Below are 20,980 nucleotides of genomic sequence, written 5' to 3'. Positions count from 1 at the left end.
CATAGCTTGAGCTTGGAGATGGCATCCTTGGCCAGGAGGCAGGTGGCCACTGCCCTTCTGCCAAACCCTTCCCTTGTCCCGCTTTCTTCTCTGCACCTCCATGGGGATCAGCGGGAGGTGGGCAGCCTGCAACGATGCCATAGGCCAGCTCGCAGCTGGCGGAGTGGCTTTTTGGTTGATTTGAATGTGCGTGCCTCTGTCACCCCGGGAGGAGAAGCTTGCGCAGAGCTTGGAGCTGCCTGACACTTCTTTCCCTTGCTTCACAGAGATTGTCATGGTTTGGGATGTTGTTTCCCGATACATCCTGCAGCAGCTTGTGATTGGCAAGGTGGGCTGGCGTCCTGCTCCCCTCGCCCTGCAGCATTGCAGTTTCCCAGGGCGTCCTGGGCCCTGGGAATGATCCTTCCCCCAGCGCCATGGCAGCGCACTGCCACCGGCCAGCATGCGGCAGAGCAGCTCCTTAGCTAACTTGGGGAGAAAGCACGTGCAGAGCTTGTGGGAGAAAGCAGTCGGCACCTCGTGGGCCTTCTCTTTTGGCTGTGGCCAGAATGGAGAGATCAAGCAGAGAGACGGAGGCAGTTTCCTCCCTTGGTGCTCTGAGAGAGCTCCGGCATCTTCTTGTGCTCTGAGATGCTAGGAAATACTTGGAGGAGAGGGAGGGCCATGTGTGCAGAGGAGGGTGAAGACAACATTGCAGCAAGGAGCTCTCCTCCAAAGCTTTCCACAGTGCTCCTTCGTGCAGCTGCAGCAGCAGCAGCAGGGAGAGCACAGAGCAGCCTGCCCGTGCTTGCAGAGTCCTCCCCTTTTCCACCAACACAGTGCTTACTCGTCATGTTTTTGTCTTTTCCGTGTGCAGGGTGTCCTGCTGGAGGGTCTTGGCACCTTCTGTACAGTTGAAGAGCCATTGTACCTGGGTGCAGAACAGGTGCTCTGGGTTCGAACACCCATTTTCAAGTTGGGCATGCAGATGGTCTGGCCGCGTGGGCTCACGTGCCCCGAAGTGAATCTCCCTGGTGAGACAGCAGGGACCACCCTCTGCTTCCCCTTGCCACTGTACCCGGGCTGGGAGTGTGCTCCCTGCGCTTTGCAGGGGCTGCCACAAGCAGGGAATGCCCTCCACAGCTGGGGGAACACACAGAGCTTCCCCCACGCAAGCCCCCACACAGAGATCTCTTTCTTGGGAAGGACCTTCTCTGGAGTCTTCTGCTGCAAGTGTTGCAGCAAGTCGGGCTCTCTTGCCCTGACCTGCCCCCACTTTCATCTCTCTGCCACTCCCATGTCTTTCTCACCTACTCCTGGAAATTGCACCTGCTGCAGCACTGACACTGTTTGACTTCCTTGCAGACGACATCCAAATTGAGCCACTGAACTACCAGCTCTTGTCCCTGGTGACGTCCTTGCCACGGCGTGTGGTTGAAGCCTGTGTGGAAGAGACCATCCACTTATTCTCTTTGCACTTGGAGAACAAGCAGAATGTGGTCTTTGCGTTCCGGGACTTGGGTGTGCTGAGCTGCCAGGGAGACACGCTCTGCATGATGTTTTACGACAGCTGCATCCAACGGCTGAGGAGAAGGGTAAGCCTCTTTGCGGCCCTTCGCAGTGTAAGTTGCTCAGCTTCCCAGGCCTACTTCCATTGCTTTGGGAAGCCTCCGTGGCCATCCTGCATGTGGTGGGCTACACAAACACCTTCCGCAGTGTGTTTCCCCCCGCCAAATTCCCCACTCCCAAGGAAAACACTGCCTGTCTTCCTGGATGCCTGTCTCTATTAAATGCTTGGCATGACTATTGAGCACTTGCAAGTCTTTGCTGTGGAGCATCTCCGCTCCACAACTAGGGGCTAATGTGCATGGCAGAGGACTCAGAAGAGGGATTTGCAGCAGCAGGCTCCTCCTGTAGCAGGACGAGGGGCTGCTGCCTTTGTCAGCAGGCAGGGAGCTGCCCTGGAAACCTCCCAACGGGCCTGGGTTGTCTTGCAGGTCCCTTGGCCAGCGGATCCTGTTGAGCCAAGCGGAAACATCGATACTCCTGGAACCAGGTCTAGCCGAGTCCACGTGTTCCCCAGGTGAGTGCGTTTCCTCTGCAGCCCTTAGCTTTGCTGACAGGGCCGCCCCCTAGATGCTGCTCGCACTCTGCACTGCCCATGCTCAGTGCTCACAAGAATTTAAGCCACGTCCTCTGCCTTTGGACAGACTCTGGCAAAAACCCTCCAAGAAGCAGATGGCAGGCAAGGTGTTCTCCGACAACAGGGAGGAGCATTAGTGCCAGCAAGAGGCCAGGGGCAGACAGCCCCCTTTCTTCAAACGTGCCTTGTCTTCTGCTTTCCAGGTTTCAGCTTCTGCAGGAAAGCAGCCCAGAAGCCAAGGCTGCTCCCGCTGCCCCTCCATGCACGCAGAAGAAGCCTGAGGTGCCCCAGTGTCCCAGGGCCAACAAAGGTAAGGCCAAAGCTGCCGGCCTGCGGGGCACGTTGGCTCCCTGTCCCCCCACGCTGCCTCACAGCAGCCAGCTGGAAAGGTGCTGCTCAGCAGGCTCTGCTCAAGAGCTTCCTCCCTTCCTCCTTGCAGAATGGCAGCCTAGAAAGATCCTGCAGCAGCGCAAGGAGCTGTGTCTGCCCATGCTGCCAAGCTGGGGGGCAGGCAGGAGGCGGCAAGGCCCCGAGAAGCAGCCTGCTGCCAGGTGAGAGCCTTGGCGGAGGCGGAAGGGACGAGGGCTGCGCTTGTTTGGACCTCTGCACCAGAGCAGGCCCCTTTGCACATGCTGGCCCTACGGCCTCCAAAAGGCTCCCGACACACACCCCACTTAAGGCTGTTCTCCTGCTGGAAGGCAAGCGTGTAGCACTTTGCGTGGGAGCCTCCCATGGCCATAGCTTTCCTCCAGCGTCAGGATATCTTGGGGAGCCAAATGGAAATGCCTAGTGCAGGAGTGTTTGTCCAGGAAGGAGTCCCTCGAGATTGCAGGGAATCCCATCCTTTTCCTTGTGGGAACAAATGCTCCCTGTCCTAAACCTCTTGCCTCTCATGGTGTCTTCTCAGCAACTTGATCAAACAAGTGGGGCACATGAAGGAGCCTTTGGGGCAGAAGGAGGGGAAAGTGGAGCACCGCCCACATCCTCCATCTGCTCCTCGGACTTCTGCTGCCCGTGCTGCTCCCAGGGCTGCCGCACAGGTGTGTGATGGGATGTCGCGGAAAGGGCCCTGAGCGCGGGCTCCCTACAACGCCCAGTGGGCTCTCTGGCATGTGTCCAGCAATGATGCAAATTATATCCACACTTGCAAGCATCTGCCTACTGATATAACATCTATAACGTCTTCTGGGGCTTTGTTAATCGCAGAAATGGGTGGGTTTGCCCTCGAAGGCATTGGAAAGATGCCGGTGCATCTTTCGGCCCTGATCAGTTAGGGCAGCAGAGAGCCATATTCCCACTGTGCTGACACAGGACTAGGAGCCAGGGAGGCTCAAGAGCAGAAGTGTAAGGGAGGGGGAAGAGCAACAGCCAACAATTCCCCAATGTCCCAGTGTGGACCCTGCTTGAAAAGAGATCCTATGGGATGCCTTTGACAGCCCTCAGAACAGGGCATATAATCCAGGAAGCCAGCTCTTGTAGCCCGTTGCATCAGCTGCTTGAATAGCCTGAGCACAGCTCTGGAACGCTTAGGCGCCTCCTCTATGAGTGGGCTAGTGCTCTCTCCCCCGTTCTCTCCTCCCCACTGAAACCTTTTCTTCTTCTTGCTCTTGCAATACAGATCCGAGTGCTGAAGCCTGCACGCCACCCTGAGCAGCACTGTTCCCCACACAGAGGGGTGCCCCCTGACAAGTGAGTGTGCCCTGGCATGCCAGCTGCCAGGCAGGGCCTGGCACCATGGTGGCTCCTGACCCTGTGCAGGTGCTGGCACTCAGCTGCTGAGCACAGCAGACGACAGGCCCTCCTTTCAGCTGGTGGGGATGTGCAGGGGCTGAGGAGAGAAGAAGCCCCAAGGGGCCCCCAGGGAGCAGCAGCAGGACTTTGTTGATCCTTTGCAGGTATCTCTCGCCACGAGCAAAGCAGACCTTGCAGCTCCTGGAATCCTACAAAGTCCTCCGGGATCGCTGGAGGGAGAAGGTGGTCCAAAACCGCCAGAGGCTGCAGCTGCAGGAGGAGGCTCGCCGGTAAGTGGCTCCCAAGGCAGGCAGGGTCCCTGCTCCTGCCAAGCCCTTTGTGCCAAGGCCTGGGGGAAAGAGGGCCTTTCGCTGCCCCCTACGCCAGGGCACACAAGTGCCCTTGGAGCTTGGCCTCGCCTGTGCCTGGCCCAGCCATCCCTTGCACGGAAACGGGGTGGGGGCTGGGATGTGCCACTGGATTTTCAGGAGGCACCTGCATGTCATGACACACTCAGCATCTTTCTCCTCTACCCCTCAGTGCTTCAGTGATGAGCAGCCTCCAGAAGAAAGAGCAGCGGGGCCACAAGCTGGAAGTGTCCGGGAGAAATGTCTTTTTCCCCCCAAATAAACTCCCTTTCTGAGTTCATGTGAGCCTTTCTTTGGTGCAGTGTGAAGCTTGCAAGCAGCACCAGGGCAGCTTTGGAAGGGCAGGCAGGGGGCACAGGGTAGCAGGGGGAGCGTGGAGCCCCCATCCCGGGACACTCTCGCTCTGAGCCATGCCTGTCTTGACCAGAGAAAAGGAAGAAGAAAGGCCATTGGAAAGGCCCTCCAGGGCAGCTGTTTCTGAGATGACGCTGGGCGCTGCAACACTGCTTTTTGCACCCTGGGACAAGCCTTGAGCAAGGGCAGGCGGGCTCCCGCAGGGAGAGGACGTGCTTGCGAGGCACAAGCTATCCCCCATCAGTAGCCAAAAGCAAAGTCGGCACGCCTGTGGGGCAGTCCTGCGCAGCCTGGCAGCTCCTCCCTGCGGGCAGCTTCCTTGGCTCTAAGAAAGACCCTTCCCAGCTCCGGGAGACCGTAGCATGGGGAAAACCTTGCCTAAATCCTGCTCTGAGACATGGCAATTCATACGCAGTGGGAAACAAAGCGTCTTATGTTCTGGATGGCAAAATGGAAGAAGATGATATGTGAGTTACACAAACGGGGTTCAGCAGGTGGGAAGGCCTAAACTCCCTCCCCCGATGAGGGATGCTGCTGCCATTCTTCCTCCTGCTCTTCACCTTCGAGTCCCTTTCAGGCTCGAGAGCATCTTGGATAAAGGAGCCAGATACTCGAGAAGCACCATATGCTCAAGGCTCTTCTTGGGGTGGAATTGTCCAGGTGACTTCCTTAGCCAGAAGGGTACAGGGAATGGATTTGGAAACATAACTCTTATTCTCAGGACTCACCATCATGCCCTGCTCCCCTGGCAATGGGACGTCATATCCAGACGAGCCCAATAAGATCTTTCTCCCTTCCTGTTGGCAGATGATTGTGCAGCAGAATGCACGTGCCCTAAGACATGCATGCCCACCATTCAGAGCAGTTGCACACCCAGTTGCAAGCAAGGGAAGGAGACTGGCGCCCCACAGAGAGCGGGGTTCTGTTACCTCAGTGTGTGGCCACACAAATCCTGCAGTGCTCGGGCACAGGCATTTTGGGCTCTCTCTCTGCACCATGCAGAGCCCACGAGCTCTCCCTCTCTCACAGAGGGAGGAGATGCTGCTGGCTGGAACCAGGTGCTCTGTCTGTCCTGCTGCCTAAGGGCCATTCCCAGCACCACAGGCCATTTCCTAGCAGCAACCGGAGTGTCTGGGGGCCTTGCAGCTCCTGGCTTCAGCCACTTGAGATGAGCCCAGGACACGCAAGATGGCAGCTGGGGCCCTTCCATGGACACAGAGTGGCACGGAGTGGCAGAAGCAGTCATCACTTTTCTAGGAAAAGACTGACCAGGACCTCCTATCTCTCCTCCTGTACTGAGACCAAGGACCCATGCAGAAAGAGCCCCTCACACCTAAAAATGTAATGGGACATTTGCAACAGGGACCGACCCCAGTGCAGGGAGGACCTTCCCACCCCCCTCTGCCTTTCTTCCCTTCAAACACGCTGAGCACCTGCATACACAACAGCCATGAAGCTCCGGGTGCTGCCTATGGGAGCCAGCCCTGCAAAACCACCTGCAGAGCTGCGTGGGCCAGTCTCGAGCAGCATTTCCCAGGGCCTCCAAGGAGCAGGGCCAGCACCCTCAAAACACCAGCAACACTGCAATGGGAACCACCCGCTTCAATTGATCTCGAAGGGAAGAGCTCTGGAGCGGACGCTCGTCCCGGAGCTCATTGTCTAGAGGCGAACAACAGACCGAGAGGCAGCCCCAGTGCTGATCCCCGTGCGGGCAGTGCTGAGCTCTGGCCAGAGGCGGCTCTTACTCAGCGGGGCGGAGCCGGCAGGACAGGCGGGAGTTCAAAAGCTGCCCCCAGGGAGCGGGAGCGACCAGGAGCACGGCGAACAGAGCGGGCAGACAGGGCATCGCGCGTCAGGCAGGGCGTGACGTGGCGCAGCAGTTGGTGCAGGCAGGAGGTGCAGGGAGTCTCCTCCCAGGTCTGGAAAAAAATCCTCTCCCCAGGCTCTTCCAGCAGCGCGAGATCAGGTAAAGCCATGGTCTCCACTTGGCAGAGAGCTTCCATCAGGAAGACTGTGGCGACACAGACTGAACCACCACAGAAACATGCAGCGGTCCAGGTTTCTGGCTGTGGGGAATGCCTGAGCCTCTCCACGTTACCGGGGAGTGGCAAAAACACGGCCTGTCTTAGGTGTGAGCAGGTGGACGAGCTGCTCAGCCTGATGGTGGAGCTAAAGGAGGAGGTAGAATGCCTGAGGGCCATCAGGGAAAGTGAAAAAGAAACAGACTGGTGGAGCTGCATTCTGCATTCTTCCCAGGTAAGCCACCCTGAGAACCCCCCAATTCAGTCAGAAAATCCAGTGCCCTCTTGCCCTACGGCAGAGGGGGCAGAATTAACAGCATTCAGGGACAATTAACAATGGAAACGGGTCCCCACTCGAGGTGGCAGAAGATCCCTTCCACGGCCCACCTCACCTCCACCTGTGACCACATTCAACAGGTACAAGGCCCCGGAACTTGCGGATCAGATAGAGGAGGCCTTGAACCAAGGCCCGTCTAGGGGACTCTCTCCAGAGAGGCAGTCTGGTCCATGCTGCAAGTCTGCTCCCTCTAAAGAGAAAAGGAGCATCCGGAAGAAGCAGCGGATGATCGTCGTGGGTGACTCCACGCTACAGGGCACAGAGGCACAGATATGTAGATCGGACCCCTCATCCAGAGAGGTCTGCTGCTTGCCAGGAGCCTGAATAAAGGATGTCTCAGAAAGGCTCCCAAGGCTTGTTCAGGAGTCTGATTATTATCCTCTGGTATTGTTTCATGTGGGCGCTAATGATGCCATGGGGAAACTGAGGGATATCAAGCAAGATTTCAGAGCCCTAGGGATGGCCATCAAAGGTACGGGAGCCCAGGTAGTGTTCTCCTCTATTCTGTCAACGAGGGGAATGGATTCAAGGAGGAGAAGGCGGATATGGCAGATTAACAGCTGGCTGCGCCGCTGGGCTTGGCAACAGGGTTTTGTCTTCTATGACCATGGGGCTCTGTTTCATGACCACCAGCTAGTGGGGAATGATGGGACCCATCTCAGCAAGAGGGGCACACGTCTCTGACAAAAGGCTGGCCAACCTGGTTAGGAGGGCTTTAAACTAGACAAGAAGGGGGAAGGGGAGTGTCACACAGACACAGCAAGCAGTATCGCGCAGCCTAGGTCAGATGGCGTCCAGTGGGAGTATGCTAGTGGGGAAGTGAGGATAGGAAATGATCATGGAGCGTCCTCTTTCACCCCTCCTGGGAAACCTGTGGCCTCTGTTGCTTCCCTGAAATGCCTGTACACCAATGCGTGAAGCATGGGGAATAAGCAGGATGAACTGGAGATCTGTGTGCGGTCCCAGCATGATGATCTTATTGGTATCACAGAGACGTGGTGGGATAGCTCGCACGACTGGAGCGCTGCCATGGAAGGCTATGTGCTCTTTAGGAAGGACAGGCTGGGAAGGCGAGGTGGGGGAGTTGCTCTTTATGTGAGAGAGCAACTGGAATGCATGGAGCTCAACCTGGGAGTGGAGGATGAGTGAGTTGAGAGTTTGTGGGTAAGGATTAGAGGGCAGGCTAATGTGGGAGACACTGTGGTGGGTGTCTGCTACAGGCCACCTGACCAAGACGAGGAGGTTGATGAGGCCTTCTATAGGCAGCTGGATATTGTCTCACGGTCACAGGCCCTGGTTCTCATGGGGGACTTCAACCACCCCGACATCTACTGGAAGGACAACAAAGCCAGGCACAAGCAGTCCTGGAGGTTCCTGCAGAGCGTCGACGATAACTTTTTGACGCAGATTGTGGAGGAGCTGACGAGGAGAGGTAGGGTACTGGACCTCGTGCTATCAAATAGGGAGGGACTTGTGGGAGATGTGAAAGTGGGGGGTAGCCTCGGCTGCAGTGACCGTGAGTTGGTCGAGTTCAGGATCCAACGTGGAGGGGCCAAGGCTCTAAGTAGCCTTGCAACGATGGACTTCAGGAGGGCCAACTTTAGCCTCTTCAGGGACCTCCTCAGACCTCCACTCTATCCATGGAAGGGCTCCAGCTGCCATCTTGCGTGTCCTGGGCTCATCTCAAGTGGCTGAGGCCAGGAGCTGCAAGGCCCCCAGACACTACTGTTGCTGCTAGGAAATGGCCTGTGGTGCTGGGAATGGCCCTTAGGCAGCAGGGCAGACAGAGCACCTGGCCCCAGCCAGCAGCATCACCTCCCTCTGTGAGAGAGGGAGAGTTCGTGGGCTCTTCATGGTGTAGAGAGAGGGCCCAAAATGCCTGTACCCAAGCACCGCAAGATTTGTGCGGCCACACACTGAGGCAACAGAGCCCCGCTCTCTGCGGGGCACCTGTCTCCTTCCCTTGCTTGCAACTGGCTGCACAACTGCTCTGAATGGAGGGCATGCATGTCTTAGGGCACGTGCACTCTACTGCACAATCATCTGCCAACAGGAAGGGAGAAAGAGCTTCTTGGTGGGCTCATCTGCATATCAAGACCTTCCATGGGAAGGCAAGCAAAATAGTCTTCACACAGACAACAGGAGCTTGCTCTGTTTTCTGTACTGCTCCATTTTGCTCTAGTCCATTTGTGTTTGTGGTGGTGCTTGTACTTGGGATGTGAGATGTGGTCCCAAATGATTAATACCTGTTTGAATCTGAGCTGTCTGGAAGGACTGCCTTCCATTCCAAACCTGTAAAAGATGCCCTGCTTCTCCCTGGGTTCATTAAGTGCACAGTTGTGACACCAGCAAATGAGGGAAGTGCATTCAGGGATGAACGAGCTTCCCACTCTCACCACCTGCTCTGCAGCGAAACCACAAGCAAGGGAATGGGGTAGGCGAAAGGAGTCTGGAAAGAAGGTGCTCTTGACTCTAGTCTGATGCTGTGAAGAGACATGAGTGGCATAGAAGAAGGGGGAGGCCTGAGTGGTGCAATGTGTGCTGCAGCCCTCCTGCAGGGGAAATACCGCTCCTCTGATCATTTTGTCACTTCTGTGATGAGGCAGGAGATATGATTGAGGAGAACCTCAAAGGCCTCTCATTTCTGGTTCCAAGTGCCCCCACTTCTTGGTTTAAAATACTCCTGGGAGAGCATCAGCTGTGGGGCTTGAATGGGACTGTCAGTGTGTCAAACTGCATGGTTGAGTTCTAGAAGGACCCTTTTAAGAAGCACCTTTCTTAGACAAAGTCCTTCTTTGTGAAGAGAAGAGAAAAATTCTTGGAGCAGACAAAGGGTGCTTGCTCATTCTTCATGAACTTTCCGTTTTGCTTTGCATTCTTTCTGTTTGTGGTGGAACTTGAAGGTGGGATGGGCAAAGTGTTCCCCAATGACACATGCTTAGTCAGGTTTGACCTGTGGAAAGGATCACCCTTCAAATGAAACCCAGAAAAGGTACTCTGCTTTGTGCAGGGGTCATTTAAGATCCAAATTTCAGCTCATTATTTATGGAGGTTTGTGAATGGATGTACCAATGGAGGCCACAAACTGAAGCACCAGAAGTTCCGCATGAACTCAAGGAAAAATTTCTTTACAGTGAGGGTGACAGAGCACCGGAACAGGCTGCCCAGAGAGGTTGTGGAGTCTCCTTCTCTGGAGATCTTCAAAACCCGCTTGGACGCAGTCCTGTGCCACGTGCTTTAGGTGACCCTGCGTGTGCAGGGGGATTGGACTAGATGACCTCTAGAGGTCCCTTCCAACATTAAGCATTCTGTGGTTCTATGATTCTATGATTCAAACTCTCCCTATGTTCTATCCTGCAACGCCACAACCATGAAGATGCTGGGTGGAATGATCAGGGAAGGAGGAGATGCTGTTGAGCTTGACTCTAGGTGGACATTCTGAGGAGGTCGGCAAGGTACCCTGCTTCATACAGGTTTCATTACATAGCCATATGCCATCTCATCTAACTAGCGGCATGCATGCATGGATGAAAGTCCTTGTCACTGTCCCTCCCTATTATCCAGGAAAACCACATCCATGGTTACAGGCATTGGATGAATGAGTGTGGAATGAAGACGCTGTTGAACTTGACTCTATTCTGGTGTGAAGAGTCGTGAGAGTTGTAGAATAAGTGGGAGGCCCTGTGTGAATATAAGGTGTGACACAAAGTGTGTGTAAAATGTCTGTTGGGGCTGGGCATGCTCCACTGATCACATGGCTGCCAGTCAAGTGGGAAAGTAGGGTCCCTGAGTTGGTGGCCCAGTTTGTTTGGTGGCTGGCAGCTGACTTAGAGCTGGTGTGTCCCCGGGGAATCTGACTGTTTAATTAAAACAAATCATCATGAAGGCCCATGATGGATGTTGATGGAATGTGATTTCTGCCCAGCATTATGAATGCAAAGGTGAAGAAATTGAAAGAGGAGTAACTATGGCGGGAGTAACTATGACTCTCCTAGGATAGGACCATAGTTAGCAACTGGGCATTGCTGCAGAGGCAGCACCTCCTGGCCGGTCCCGCTGGAGCCCAAGTTTTGGGTGACTAAGCTTGCCTCTGCCCCAGTCTTGTTACTCTCTCCCTACTGACCAGAAATTACCACCTGCTCAGTAGTATCTCAAGGTGACTCCAAAATTATCTGAGCCAAGATTATTCATGTCTAGGTCATAGCCCTTTCCCTTGGGGCTTCAATTTGGCATCCCAGTTGAATTTGAGGGATTGGTTCTTCTGAGTTAATCCAGACCTCTGTAGACATGTCTTCCAAACCAGTGAAACCTCATGTCATAAATTTTATTTCTGGGAGCACGCAGGCTGAGGAATTGCCCAGTGATACTGCAAGGACACATCCTGTGGTTGTTAGAGCTGAGCCTATGTTCCATGTTAACCCACAGGTCCATGACGTGTTGGCTGCCGGAGGCTCATCTCTGAGAACAGTGCTGGAATCACTCCCCGAGAAAGAGGTGAAGCTCAGTGAACTATCATCTGCCTCTGGGACTGCAATCTCTTTGCCTGATGCTGTCCTGGGTGCCTCAGGCCAGGCAACTGAGGTGGGAACATCAGTCGTCCAGCTACCACAAGACCACCCAGCATGTCCATGCTGTGCTACCAGAGTGGAGAAGATGGCAGCCCTAGCAGAACATTTAAAGAGGACCCATGACCATCAACGAGTCCTTTATCAGTGCTCCCGTTGTGGCAGAACAAAGGAGAACCATCATAGTATTGCCTGTCCCTTCCCAAAGTGCTGTGTGCTCCCAGCTGAAGAAGAAGGAGGACCCTCGGAAGTCCCAGCTACGAGGGCCTCAGGGAATTAGCACCGCTGAGAAAAGAGAAGTAGTTGCACCAAGGGGACAGACCAGTGAAGAGGCAAAAGACAGAAATGGTCAAGAATGTATATAAAAATGTGGCTGAAGTGATGAGAGTGGGAACCCTTTCCTCCATGATTGCATTGGAGAAGGTCCTGGAAGATGATGAAGACCTCCTGCAGACCATCAAAGAAAAGAAAAAAAGAGAAGAAAAGAGAAGAAAAGAGAAGAAAAGAGAAGAGAAGAGAAGAGAAGAGAAGAGAAGAGAAGAGAAGAGAAGAGAAGAGAAGAGAAGAGAAGAGAAGAGAAGAGAAGAGGAAAGGAAAGGTTATGAAGGGATCAAAGGAAGGGATGTTAAGATAGAGAGCTTAACAGGTTATCTGTGTAGTTGTATCAGAAGCAATGAAACCATGATACCTATTCAACCTAGTATACCTGGGAATATCAAAAAGATGTTACACACTTCTTCAGAAAAACCACATTAAAAATAATCTTTCTGAGAATTAGGCATTATATCCTTGCATATTTGAATATGTATATATTTTTATTCTACACCTTCCTCCTGTTTATGGGAGCTTGCTGTACAAATAATCATTACCAATATTAACAGGGTGTGGCTAGAGGAAAACTCATTGTTATTTTATCAGTTCAACTCCCACAACATCATTAGCTTTCTATGCCCCTGAAATGCTATGCCTTGGGGTTTTCTGAAGTAAACCCCCTAAGATTCAGAGGCTTGATCCCAAGAGGAGTTAGCAAAGAGACAGGAATTTTCCTTGGCCAGAAATAAACGTGATCACTTCAGTGGCAGAGAGTACTATATAAAGAAGGAAGGATGAAAACTAATCCTCTTTGACAGCAGTGCATTATATGGGATCTACTCTACTGCTATAGTTCTCTCAGCTTTGGGAAAGATACCGTTTATTCAGCTAGGAACTGGAATGAAGAAGAAAACATGCTGCAGGACTCTTCTTTGATTACTATTTTTTTAAAAAGGAAAACCTACAGGATTTCAGAGTAATCTTCATGCAGACATTAGGTAACCAGCCTTCCTTTGTCCCTTCCTCGCTGCCTGCCTTCCCCAGAATTTTCTTTGCTTGCTGTTTTCAAATATGCCATTCCTTTTAGTGGGCTGGTACGCAGGTCGCAATTACAGCATCACTATGGACCCTACAGCTTACAGCAATTCCAGCATTTGTTGAAGGGTCTGGAGTGGGAGATCAAGTAATTATTTGTGCCCTTTTTCACAAGATCTGATACAAATCTGTGTCCCAGATTGGTATCTGATCTTTGTGATTTATGAAGCAGCAGCAGCTGCTGATGCACATTCTAGAAGAGGGCTCTAGGGAATGTGTAGAGTAGCTCAGGATGGAAAGATAGCAAGCTACTGCTAAGTTAGTGTCTCTTTCCCTGCAGGCATGGAGAACCAGACAGAGGTGAGGAAGTTCATCCTCCTTGGCCTGAGCAATCTTCAAGGGCTGCAGCAATTCCTGTTTGTGCTCTTCTTGCTGCTCTACCTGTCTAGCCTGCTGGGGAATATGGCAATCATGATTGTAGTGGTGTGCGAGTCCCAGCTACACACCCCCATGTACTTTTTCCTCTGCAACCTCTCCTGCCTGGATATTTTCTACTCCACACTTACCGTACCCAAGATGCTGGCTGGCTTCCTCTTGGGGCACCCCCAGGACATTTCCTACACGGGCTGCCTAAGCCAGCTCCACTTCTTCCACTTCCTGGGCAGCAGTGAAGCTTTGCTGCTGGCTGTCATGGCCTATGACCGCTTTGTGGCCATCTGCAACCCCCTGCGCTACACCCTGCTCATGAGCCCACGGGCCTGCCTCCTGCTGGCTGCAGCCACTTGGGCTACGGGCTTCCTCCACGCTCTCATGCACACGGTCATGACCTCCCAGCTCCATTTCTGCAGCCCCAACCGCATCCACCACTTCTGTGACATCAAGCCTCTGGTGAGACTGGCTTGCAACAGCAACCAGCTCAACCTCAACCTTCTCAGCATCATCACTGGGGCCATTGTGATAGGCCCCTTTGTCTTCAGACTCTTTTCTTACCTGTACATATTTTCCCTCCAACTGAAAGTCCGGTCCACGGAGGGAAGGAGGAAAGCCTTCTCCACTTGCATCTCCCATCTCACAGTAGTCGCCTTACTTTATGTCCCTGTCATTTCTAACTATGTGCCACCTTCCTCAAGGAATTCACCCAAGAGGGACATGATAGTCGCTCTTATGTATAATGTTGTCGCGTCAGTGCTCAACTCTTTGATTTACACTCTGAGAAATGTGGAGGTGAAACGTGCCCTAAAGGGAAGACTTTTCCGCAGAGAGTTACTGGTACAGAACATGTTTTTCCATGCAGCTTCTGTGGGGTAGTAGGCAGTGGGAAATGTAAACAGAGGAGCTTTTGGCTCTAGGCTATGTTATGCAGAAATCTCCTTTTCACTCTCAATGGCTTGAATACCTTCAGAAACACCCTACATATTGGATGTGGTCTCATGTCACCTATGTTGGGCAGTATCAATGCTGAAAATGAATATAACATCCCTTAGCAAAATTTCATTATGGTAAGGGGATGGGCCGCAGAAAGATGTCTTTTCCTTTGCTGATACCATTGCGTCACTCAGGTACCATTATGTCGATAAAGAACCACATAGCCAAAACACAGTTACTAGTTGAAGCAGCATTTTTTCACTCATGCAAGCTGCATAATAAAAAATATTTGCCTGCTTGCTAATTCTAATCACAAAGCAACAGCCAATAAGATTTTGCACCATAGAATAGTAAAAAATATAATCCTGAGGAATTCAGCAAACCCAGCAAAAAAAAAAAAAAAAAAGAATTGCACCTAGAAAAATGAATAATGTTAAAAATCAGGTCAAAAACATTAATGAGAGCAGTTCTACATGTATTCTGTATTTGAAACATACTCTAGTGTGCTTCATTCAGCAAAGATCAGACCCAAAGGGGAAAGTTTTCTGCCCTGTTCTAAGACTCATTTTAAAACAGGTATCTGATGGGAGTGATGGAAGAGTGTGAATTGCCTTCAAGAATTTTCTCCTTTTGCACTTACTGCAGGTAGTGAGAAGACCTGTGGAAGATCTGGTGAGGAGTCCTTGACTGGTAGAGTACGTGATAGCTGGCCCAGCTTGTGAGACTGTACACTGACCAAGTTCCCATCAGAACCAGACACACATATGACCGCTCCATTCTTAGAACCAAATGTGTCTTCCTCAGCAATGCTTTTTTTCCCTAAGATCCACCATTCACCTGTTACAAAGCTTGAAATTCTGGATGACCTCCTCTGTGCACGGATGAGCATCTCTTGGGTAGAATGGGTGGCCCAGATGTTCTTCCTTCATCTCTGTCTATACAGAGATCTGCATCCTTGATAAAACAGCCTATGAATGCTACAGGTCCAGCTGCAACCCTGGGCACTATTTCATACGCATGCAAGAGTATGGTATGGGTACAGGGATCTCCTATGGACTGACTGGAATGATGATCAAACTGTCCCGCTTCACACATTTTGACAGCTTGATCTGTAATGAGTTGCTAGTGATTGAGCCAGCTCACACACACACCAACAGCTAGCTAAACCCCATGATCTTCATCCTGGGAAATGAGTACATGAGGTGGGCACTCCCTAAGCTAACTGGGAGAAAAGCAGCCACAGAGGAGAAATAAAGGCTAGAGCAAAAGAAGTGGCAGTTTTCAGGCTCAGCTGTTGTTTTTCAGCTTTATCAACAAGAGATAAATTTCACTGTGACAAACTGGCACCTAATCTCCTTCTGTGCGGATAATCCTGGTACCTCCATTTGTGCATGCTGATGAGACTGTTTGAACTCTCTTGCCTCACTGAGAAACATAGAAAAAGGAGATTTCTTCCAAGATTAAGTTACCATACAAAAGATACCATGTTTTACCTTTATTTTGGAAGTGTGTTCAGAGTAATGTGTAAGTTTTCATTATGAGCTAAGATTTTAGCAAGCCGAGGCCTTAGTTAATTCCTTTGCTTGATTTATCCTTTTTTTTCGCCTTGCCTTGCCTTGCCTTTGCCTTTGCCTTTGCTCTTGCCTTGCCTTGCCTTGCCTTTGCCTTTGCCTTTGCCTTTGCCTTTGCCTTGCCTTGCCTTGCCTTTGCCTTTGGCCTTGCCTTGCCTTGCCTTTGCCTTTGGCCTTGCCTTGCCTTGCCTTGCCTTGCCTTCGCCTTCGCCTTTGCCCTTGCCTTGCCTTGCCTTGCCTTGCCTTGCCTTGCCTTGCCTTGCCTTTGCCTTTGGCCTTGCCTTGCCTTGCCTTTGCCTTTGCCTTTGCCTTTGGCCTTGCCTTGCCTTGCCTTGCCTTTGCCTTTGCCTTTGCCTTTGCCTTTGCCCTTGCCTTGCCTTGCCTTGCCTTGCCTTACCTTCCCTTGCCTTCCCTTGCCTTTGCCTTTGCCTTTGCCTTTGCTATGCCTTGCCTTGCCTTCGCCTTCGCCTCGCCTCGCCTCGCCTCCCCTCATCTCCCCTCCCCTCCCCTCTCCTTATCTCCTTCCTCCCCATCCCTCCTCTCGTTTCCCCTATCACTGTTCGAAAGCAGTTTTAAACTTCCATAGTTCATACTGACAGAGCAATTAAAGATGCAAATGAAAAAGTGGAGAAAATAACCCTGCCCATGCTTGATTTTTTTTTCTGTTGCTATGGCCAGGAGATAATAAACATAATGCTTGAATTCATTAGCCATACTGTTTATTAATATTTCTCCCTTTTAAAGCAAAATCCCCTAAGATGAATGCCTGAAGGAGCAATCTTTTGCCACTTCATGGGACCTTTTGATTGGCAATAGCTGTAATCCTTGCAGTGTGCAGATTTTCATTTCTTACACAGAGGCCTTCCTCCACATTGACTTTATGATCCCTGTCCTAAGTCCAAGGCAATTTGACAGAGCTCATGGACTGCATTGTGTTCTCCCTGTGCGGAAACTTGGTATTAGCTCACCTAGAAGACCTTTAAGAAGGCAAAGTGAGTTATGTGGCTTTACGGGTGAACATTAAAATGAACTCTGAACAACTGTGTGAGGTGTAGCCACACAGATTTGCTGAGTGACTAATGGACTCACAGCTCTACTCCCAGTGGACTTATTAAATCTATTCCAAAGCTCATACTGTCAGCAGCCTAGGGTGATTTAACAAATCCCTTTGGGACTCACTAGAAAAGCAGGAATTTAACATTCCTTGAGTCTCAGAGCTGACTTTAGACAAGCATACAGCCGCAGCTTTGTCAGTTCTCTATGACTTTATCACAGCACAAAAGGTTCTGCATTGGGTGTTGAGAGTAATTGAGTACCACAAGCTCTGGCTCTCCAGAACTAGCTGTTATAGGGCAGGGTTGAAGGTGTAAGCCACCTCTACATCCTCGTGTATTCTGTCAGTGTTGCGCTTCAGCTTCTGATTTAGGGCTTATCTTCTTCACATTGGCAGGAATGCTTTGGAAGCAGGCAGAAAGTTCAGCTTCTATTTTGATTTTTTGCAATATTCATAACCAATCAAGATTCTTTTTTGTTTGCTTGTTTTTGTTCTGTTTTGTTTTAAGTAAAGTCTTGTACTACTTAAATATCAGAACCATCCTCCAGTAAGAGGGGACCATCTGCTCAGGATAACTTGGGTATATTAGGGGGGAGCATAAAATTTTTTATTCTCTATTTTTAAAAATAAAAGAAAATCCAAATTAAAGCAAATACTTTCTGTTCTATTGCCAGACTTACTAGTTGATTGGGTAAGAAGAATTTACAGATGCTGATAAAAAGGAAGAAATTTATTTACCCATTTTCACTTTTTACACCAAAAATTATCTTTTCTTTTATGGAGAGAAAAGACTTCAATTCAACTCATTCAAGTTCTTTTTCCAGACACCATATTTTTCCAGACACCACTGGAGACTACGTAAGCTCATTTTTCCTACTCTTTTTCACTTTGGGTTTCTTGCAGAGAGAAGGGGCTGAGACATTGACTAGAAAGAAAATAACACTTTGATTTGGTTGATTTTCAGTTGTTTTTGTAAGATCTTTAGTGCAGGAGAAAAACAAGCATCTGATTGGAGACATCAGCATCTGTCTCTCAGCAGACTCGAAGAAACAGAGGAGCATCCGTGCATGTCCTTGGCGGCTTTAAAGCCCTATGAAAACGTCAGTCGCGGGAGTTGTAGCAGAGGAAAGTACCAATGTAAATTCACACTTTACAGGCTTGTGGCTCCACTGGTAACAGCTGTCGACCACTTTTGGGCTATTCAGCCATTTCTGGAGCATCTACCTGCTGTTAAAAATGTAGCAATCATCCAGGTGCTTGGTTAGACCTGCGCTCAGAAGCTCAGCATTAGCTGCAGCAAGGAAATCACAGTGCCATTGATTTCCAAATACAAGAACCCTGGGCTCAGACATGACTTTAGTTTAGCAAAGTGGGGAATTTTGACATGTCCTGCCATTTCTCACATCATTATTTTTGTTGTTTGACTGTCTTGAACCACGCACTGTAAACAAGCTTCCCCTTTGTTGGACAGGGTTCCGATTTGATGTCCTCCTATTTCTCTGCTATTTGGAAGATGAGAATTTGTGTTTGTGTATTTTTGATTATTTTGCCAATGTTTCTAAATTTTCATTTCAGAATGAAAATAAATAGGCAGGAATAGTGAAATACAAAATGGGGATAGATATTCAAGGTCTGAATTTGTGACTGCTGATCCCTCATAAATATGCCAGATATCAAGCCGCTAAGGTTTCTGACTGAGTGAAACACGTGAATCAGTCCTCATCAAGCAAGTTCACAACCGGGAGGGTGAAATCCACACACAGCTGAATATGCAGAGCGCTATCCGTCAGGGAAAGAAGGTGTCATAGCATTCTCAGAGTCTGTGATGGGAGTTCTTCTTTAGGGAAGAGGTTAGAAACTCAGAAAAGATTTAGCAAATAGTAGCAACAAGTATGTAGGGCTTTCAAATGATCTTGTAGTGAAAGTCTAAACCTGTAATCTGTGAGATCTATGAAGAAGTTGTCAGTGAGATCTCTGAAGCCTATTCAGATGTCATCTCACTAAACTGCAATGACCAACACAGAAGTCTTCCACTAAGCATTTGCTTTCCTCTACAGTGAAGGAAGAGAAACATCTATAGGCACAGATTCATGCATTTCATGTCTGATAATCGCAGAAAGGTAGCTTAAAGTAGACCCCTGAAATCAGGAAAGATGGATCGTGAGATTTATTCTGCCAGGAGGCAAATCCTTCTGCTAACTGATAGCTCCTGAATAATTCAGAGAAATAGATCAGCTTGCATTGCATTGTCTGGAAACAGAAGAAGTCCAGGTATCTCATTTGAAAGCCTGTTCTGGTACTCACTGTGCTCCAAACTTGAATAGTTCTGCTAATATTAGGCATCACCTTTTGGTGAGACTACTAGGCTCCACCCTGTTTTGTCTTTGTTCCTCCACACAGCTCAAATTTGTAAGTCTGCCATTGTTTTCTTTCCTCTCATACCATCAATTTAATTCTCCTTTCACTGTGTCCTTTCTCCTAGGTGCAACACAGCAGAAGACATGGTGTGGCAGAATCACACTAGGGTGAGTGATTTTTTCCTCTCAGGCCTCACCACCAACTATGCTGTAGAGCTCGTCCTCTTCATCTTCTTCATGATAATCTATGTGCTGATTATTTTGGGCAACAGTCTCATCATCTTCACAATTACACATGATCAGCGTCTGCACACTCCCATGTACTTCTTCCTCAGTAACCTCTCTGTCATTGACATATGCCACTCCTCGGTGGTGATTCCCAAGATGCTGGCTAACTCCTTGACGGACAAGAAGAGCATCTCCTTTGAGGAGTGCATGGCACAGATGTTCTTCCTCCACCTCTTTGCCTGCACAGAGATTTTTCTCCTCACCATCATGGCCTATGATCGCTACCTAGCCATCTGCAATCCCATGCATTATGGCACCATCATGAGCTGGAAGATGTGCCTCCAGCTGGCCACAGTCATGTGGATGGGAGGGCTGATACACTCTGTAGCCCTCACTGTCCTGCCTCTCAACCTCCCATACTGTGGTCCCAGTGCCATCGACAACTTCTTTTGTGATGTCCCCTTGGTCATTAAGTTGGCCTGCACAAACACCCATGTCTTAGAAATGCTGATTATCTCCAACTCAGGCCTCATCTCTGTGGTCTGCTTCCTGGTGCTGGTGACTTCCTATGTGGTCATCTTGGTCTCACTGAGGAACCATCTCTCGGAAGGGCAGCACAAAGCCTTATCCACCTGTGCGGCTCACTTGACAGTTGTGACAATGTTCCTAGGACACTGCATTTTCATCTATCTCAGGCCAGCCAAGAGTTTAGCGGCAGACAAAGTAGTGTCAATCTTCTTCACTGCCATCACCCCTCTGATGAATCCCATTATCTATACTTTAAGGAATGAAGATATGCAAAATGCTTTGAGAAAGCAATGCAGGCGGCAGATTGATTGCCAAGACAAGTGACACAAGTGACACTGCTGGAGGTGACCATGAGGATTCCAATCCCTGGATATTGCCTGTGCCTATCCCCTTCACGCAGGGTATTCTCCGGTCATTAATCTTCAGCTTTTGCCTTCTCTGCACCCAGAACATGGACTTGAAATCAAACAATGACATTAGGTTCAATGACATCTTATCTTAATCTTATCTTCTTCGTCTTTTTATCAAGAACAGAAACTAATCATAGATGCATTTATGGTGTTGAACGTACTTTGGAGGCCATACAAGCTTCTGCCCACTTCCAGCTGGTTCTCAAATGTATTTCTTGCAGCATATTAAAGCATTTTGTACCTGAGTGAGAGATTCCCCTTGCTTGGCGCTTCTACTAAATCTATGTCATTGAACGAGTGGTGGAGGGGGTGAGTGACACAATGCACTTCACTTGTGTGAAAGAGATAGTAATTGGTTTTATTGATGTGGACAATGGTTTCATGAGATTCTGTGGCAAGGTCACTTATTATTTACTGTATGGGGTACAAGATGATACACAGAATTACCAAGGAGACCCTCGTAACTCAGGAGGCTGCTGATCAGACCCCATACCTTCAAAGAGCTCATACTCTACCTCTACTTGATGGAGATCACTCCCTGCCCTGCCATCATATTATTCACACTCTTCCTCTGCCTCTGTCGTACTATCATATGAATTACAACTCGAATAGTTAGTTCCTC

The 20,980-nt window shown here is 50.0% G+C and overlaps 2 protein-coding genes across 2 annotated transcripts; both read left to right on the top strand.

The window, feature by feature from the left end:
* Positions 1-13,187: 13,187 nt before the first annotated feature.
* LOC148594379 (olfactory receptor 12D1-like) lies at positions 13,188-14,153 on the top strand. The gene has a single exon (XM_088526642.1). The coding sequence runs from the start codon at positions 13,188-13,190 to the stop codon at positions 14,151-14,153; it is 966 nt and encodes a 321-aa protein (XP_088382768.1).
* Positions 14,154-19,336: 5,183 nt separating this feature from the next.
* On the top strand, positions 19,337-20,272 carry LOC148594378 (olfactory receptor 4E1-like). Its single transcript, XM_088526651.1, has one exon. It carries the CDS (start codon positions 19,337-19,339, stop codon positions 20,270-20,272), a length of 936 nt encoding a protein of 311 aa, XP_088382777.1.
* The last annotated feature ends 708 nt before the right edge of the window (positions 20,273-20,980 follow it).

The sequence above is a fragment of the Tinamus guttatus genome, unplaced genomic scaffold (assembly GCF_059628265.1).
Source record: "Tinamus guttatus ecotype Peru unplaced genomic scaffold, ASM5962826v1 Tinamus_guttatus_pri_ptg000248l, whole genome shotgun sequence".
NCBI lineage: Eukaryota > Metazoa > Chordata > Aves > Tinamiformes > Tinamidae > Tinamus > Tinamus guttatus.
Note: the sequence above shows the minus strand (reverse complement) of the source record. Positions and strands in the feature narration are given on the sequence as shown.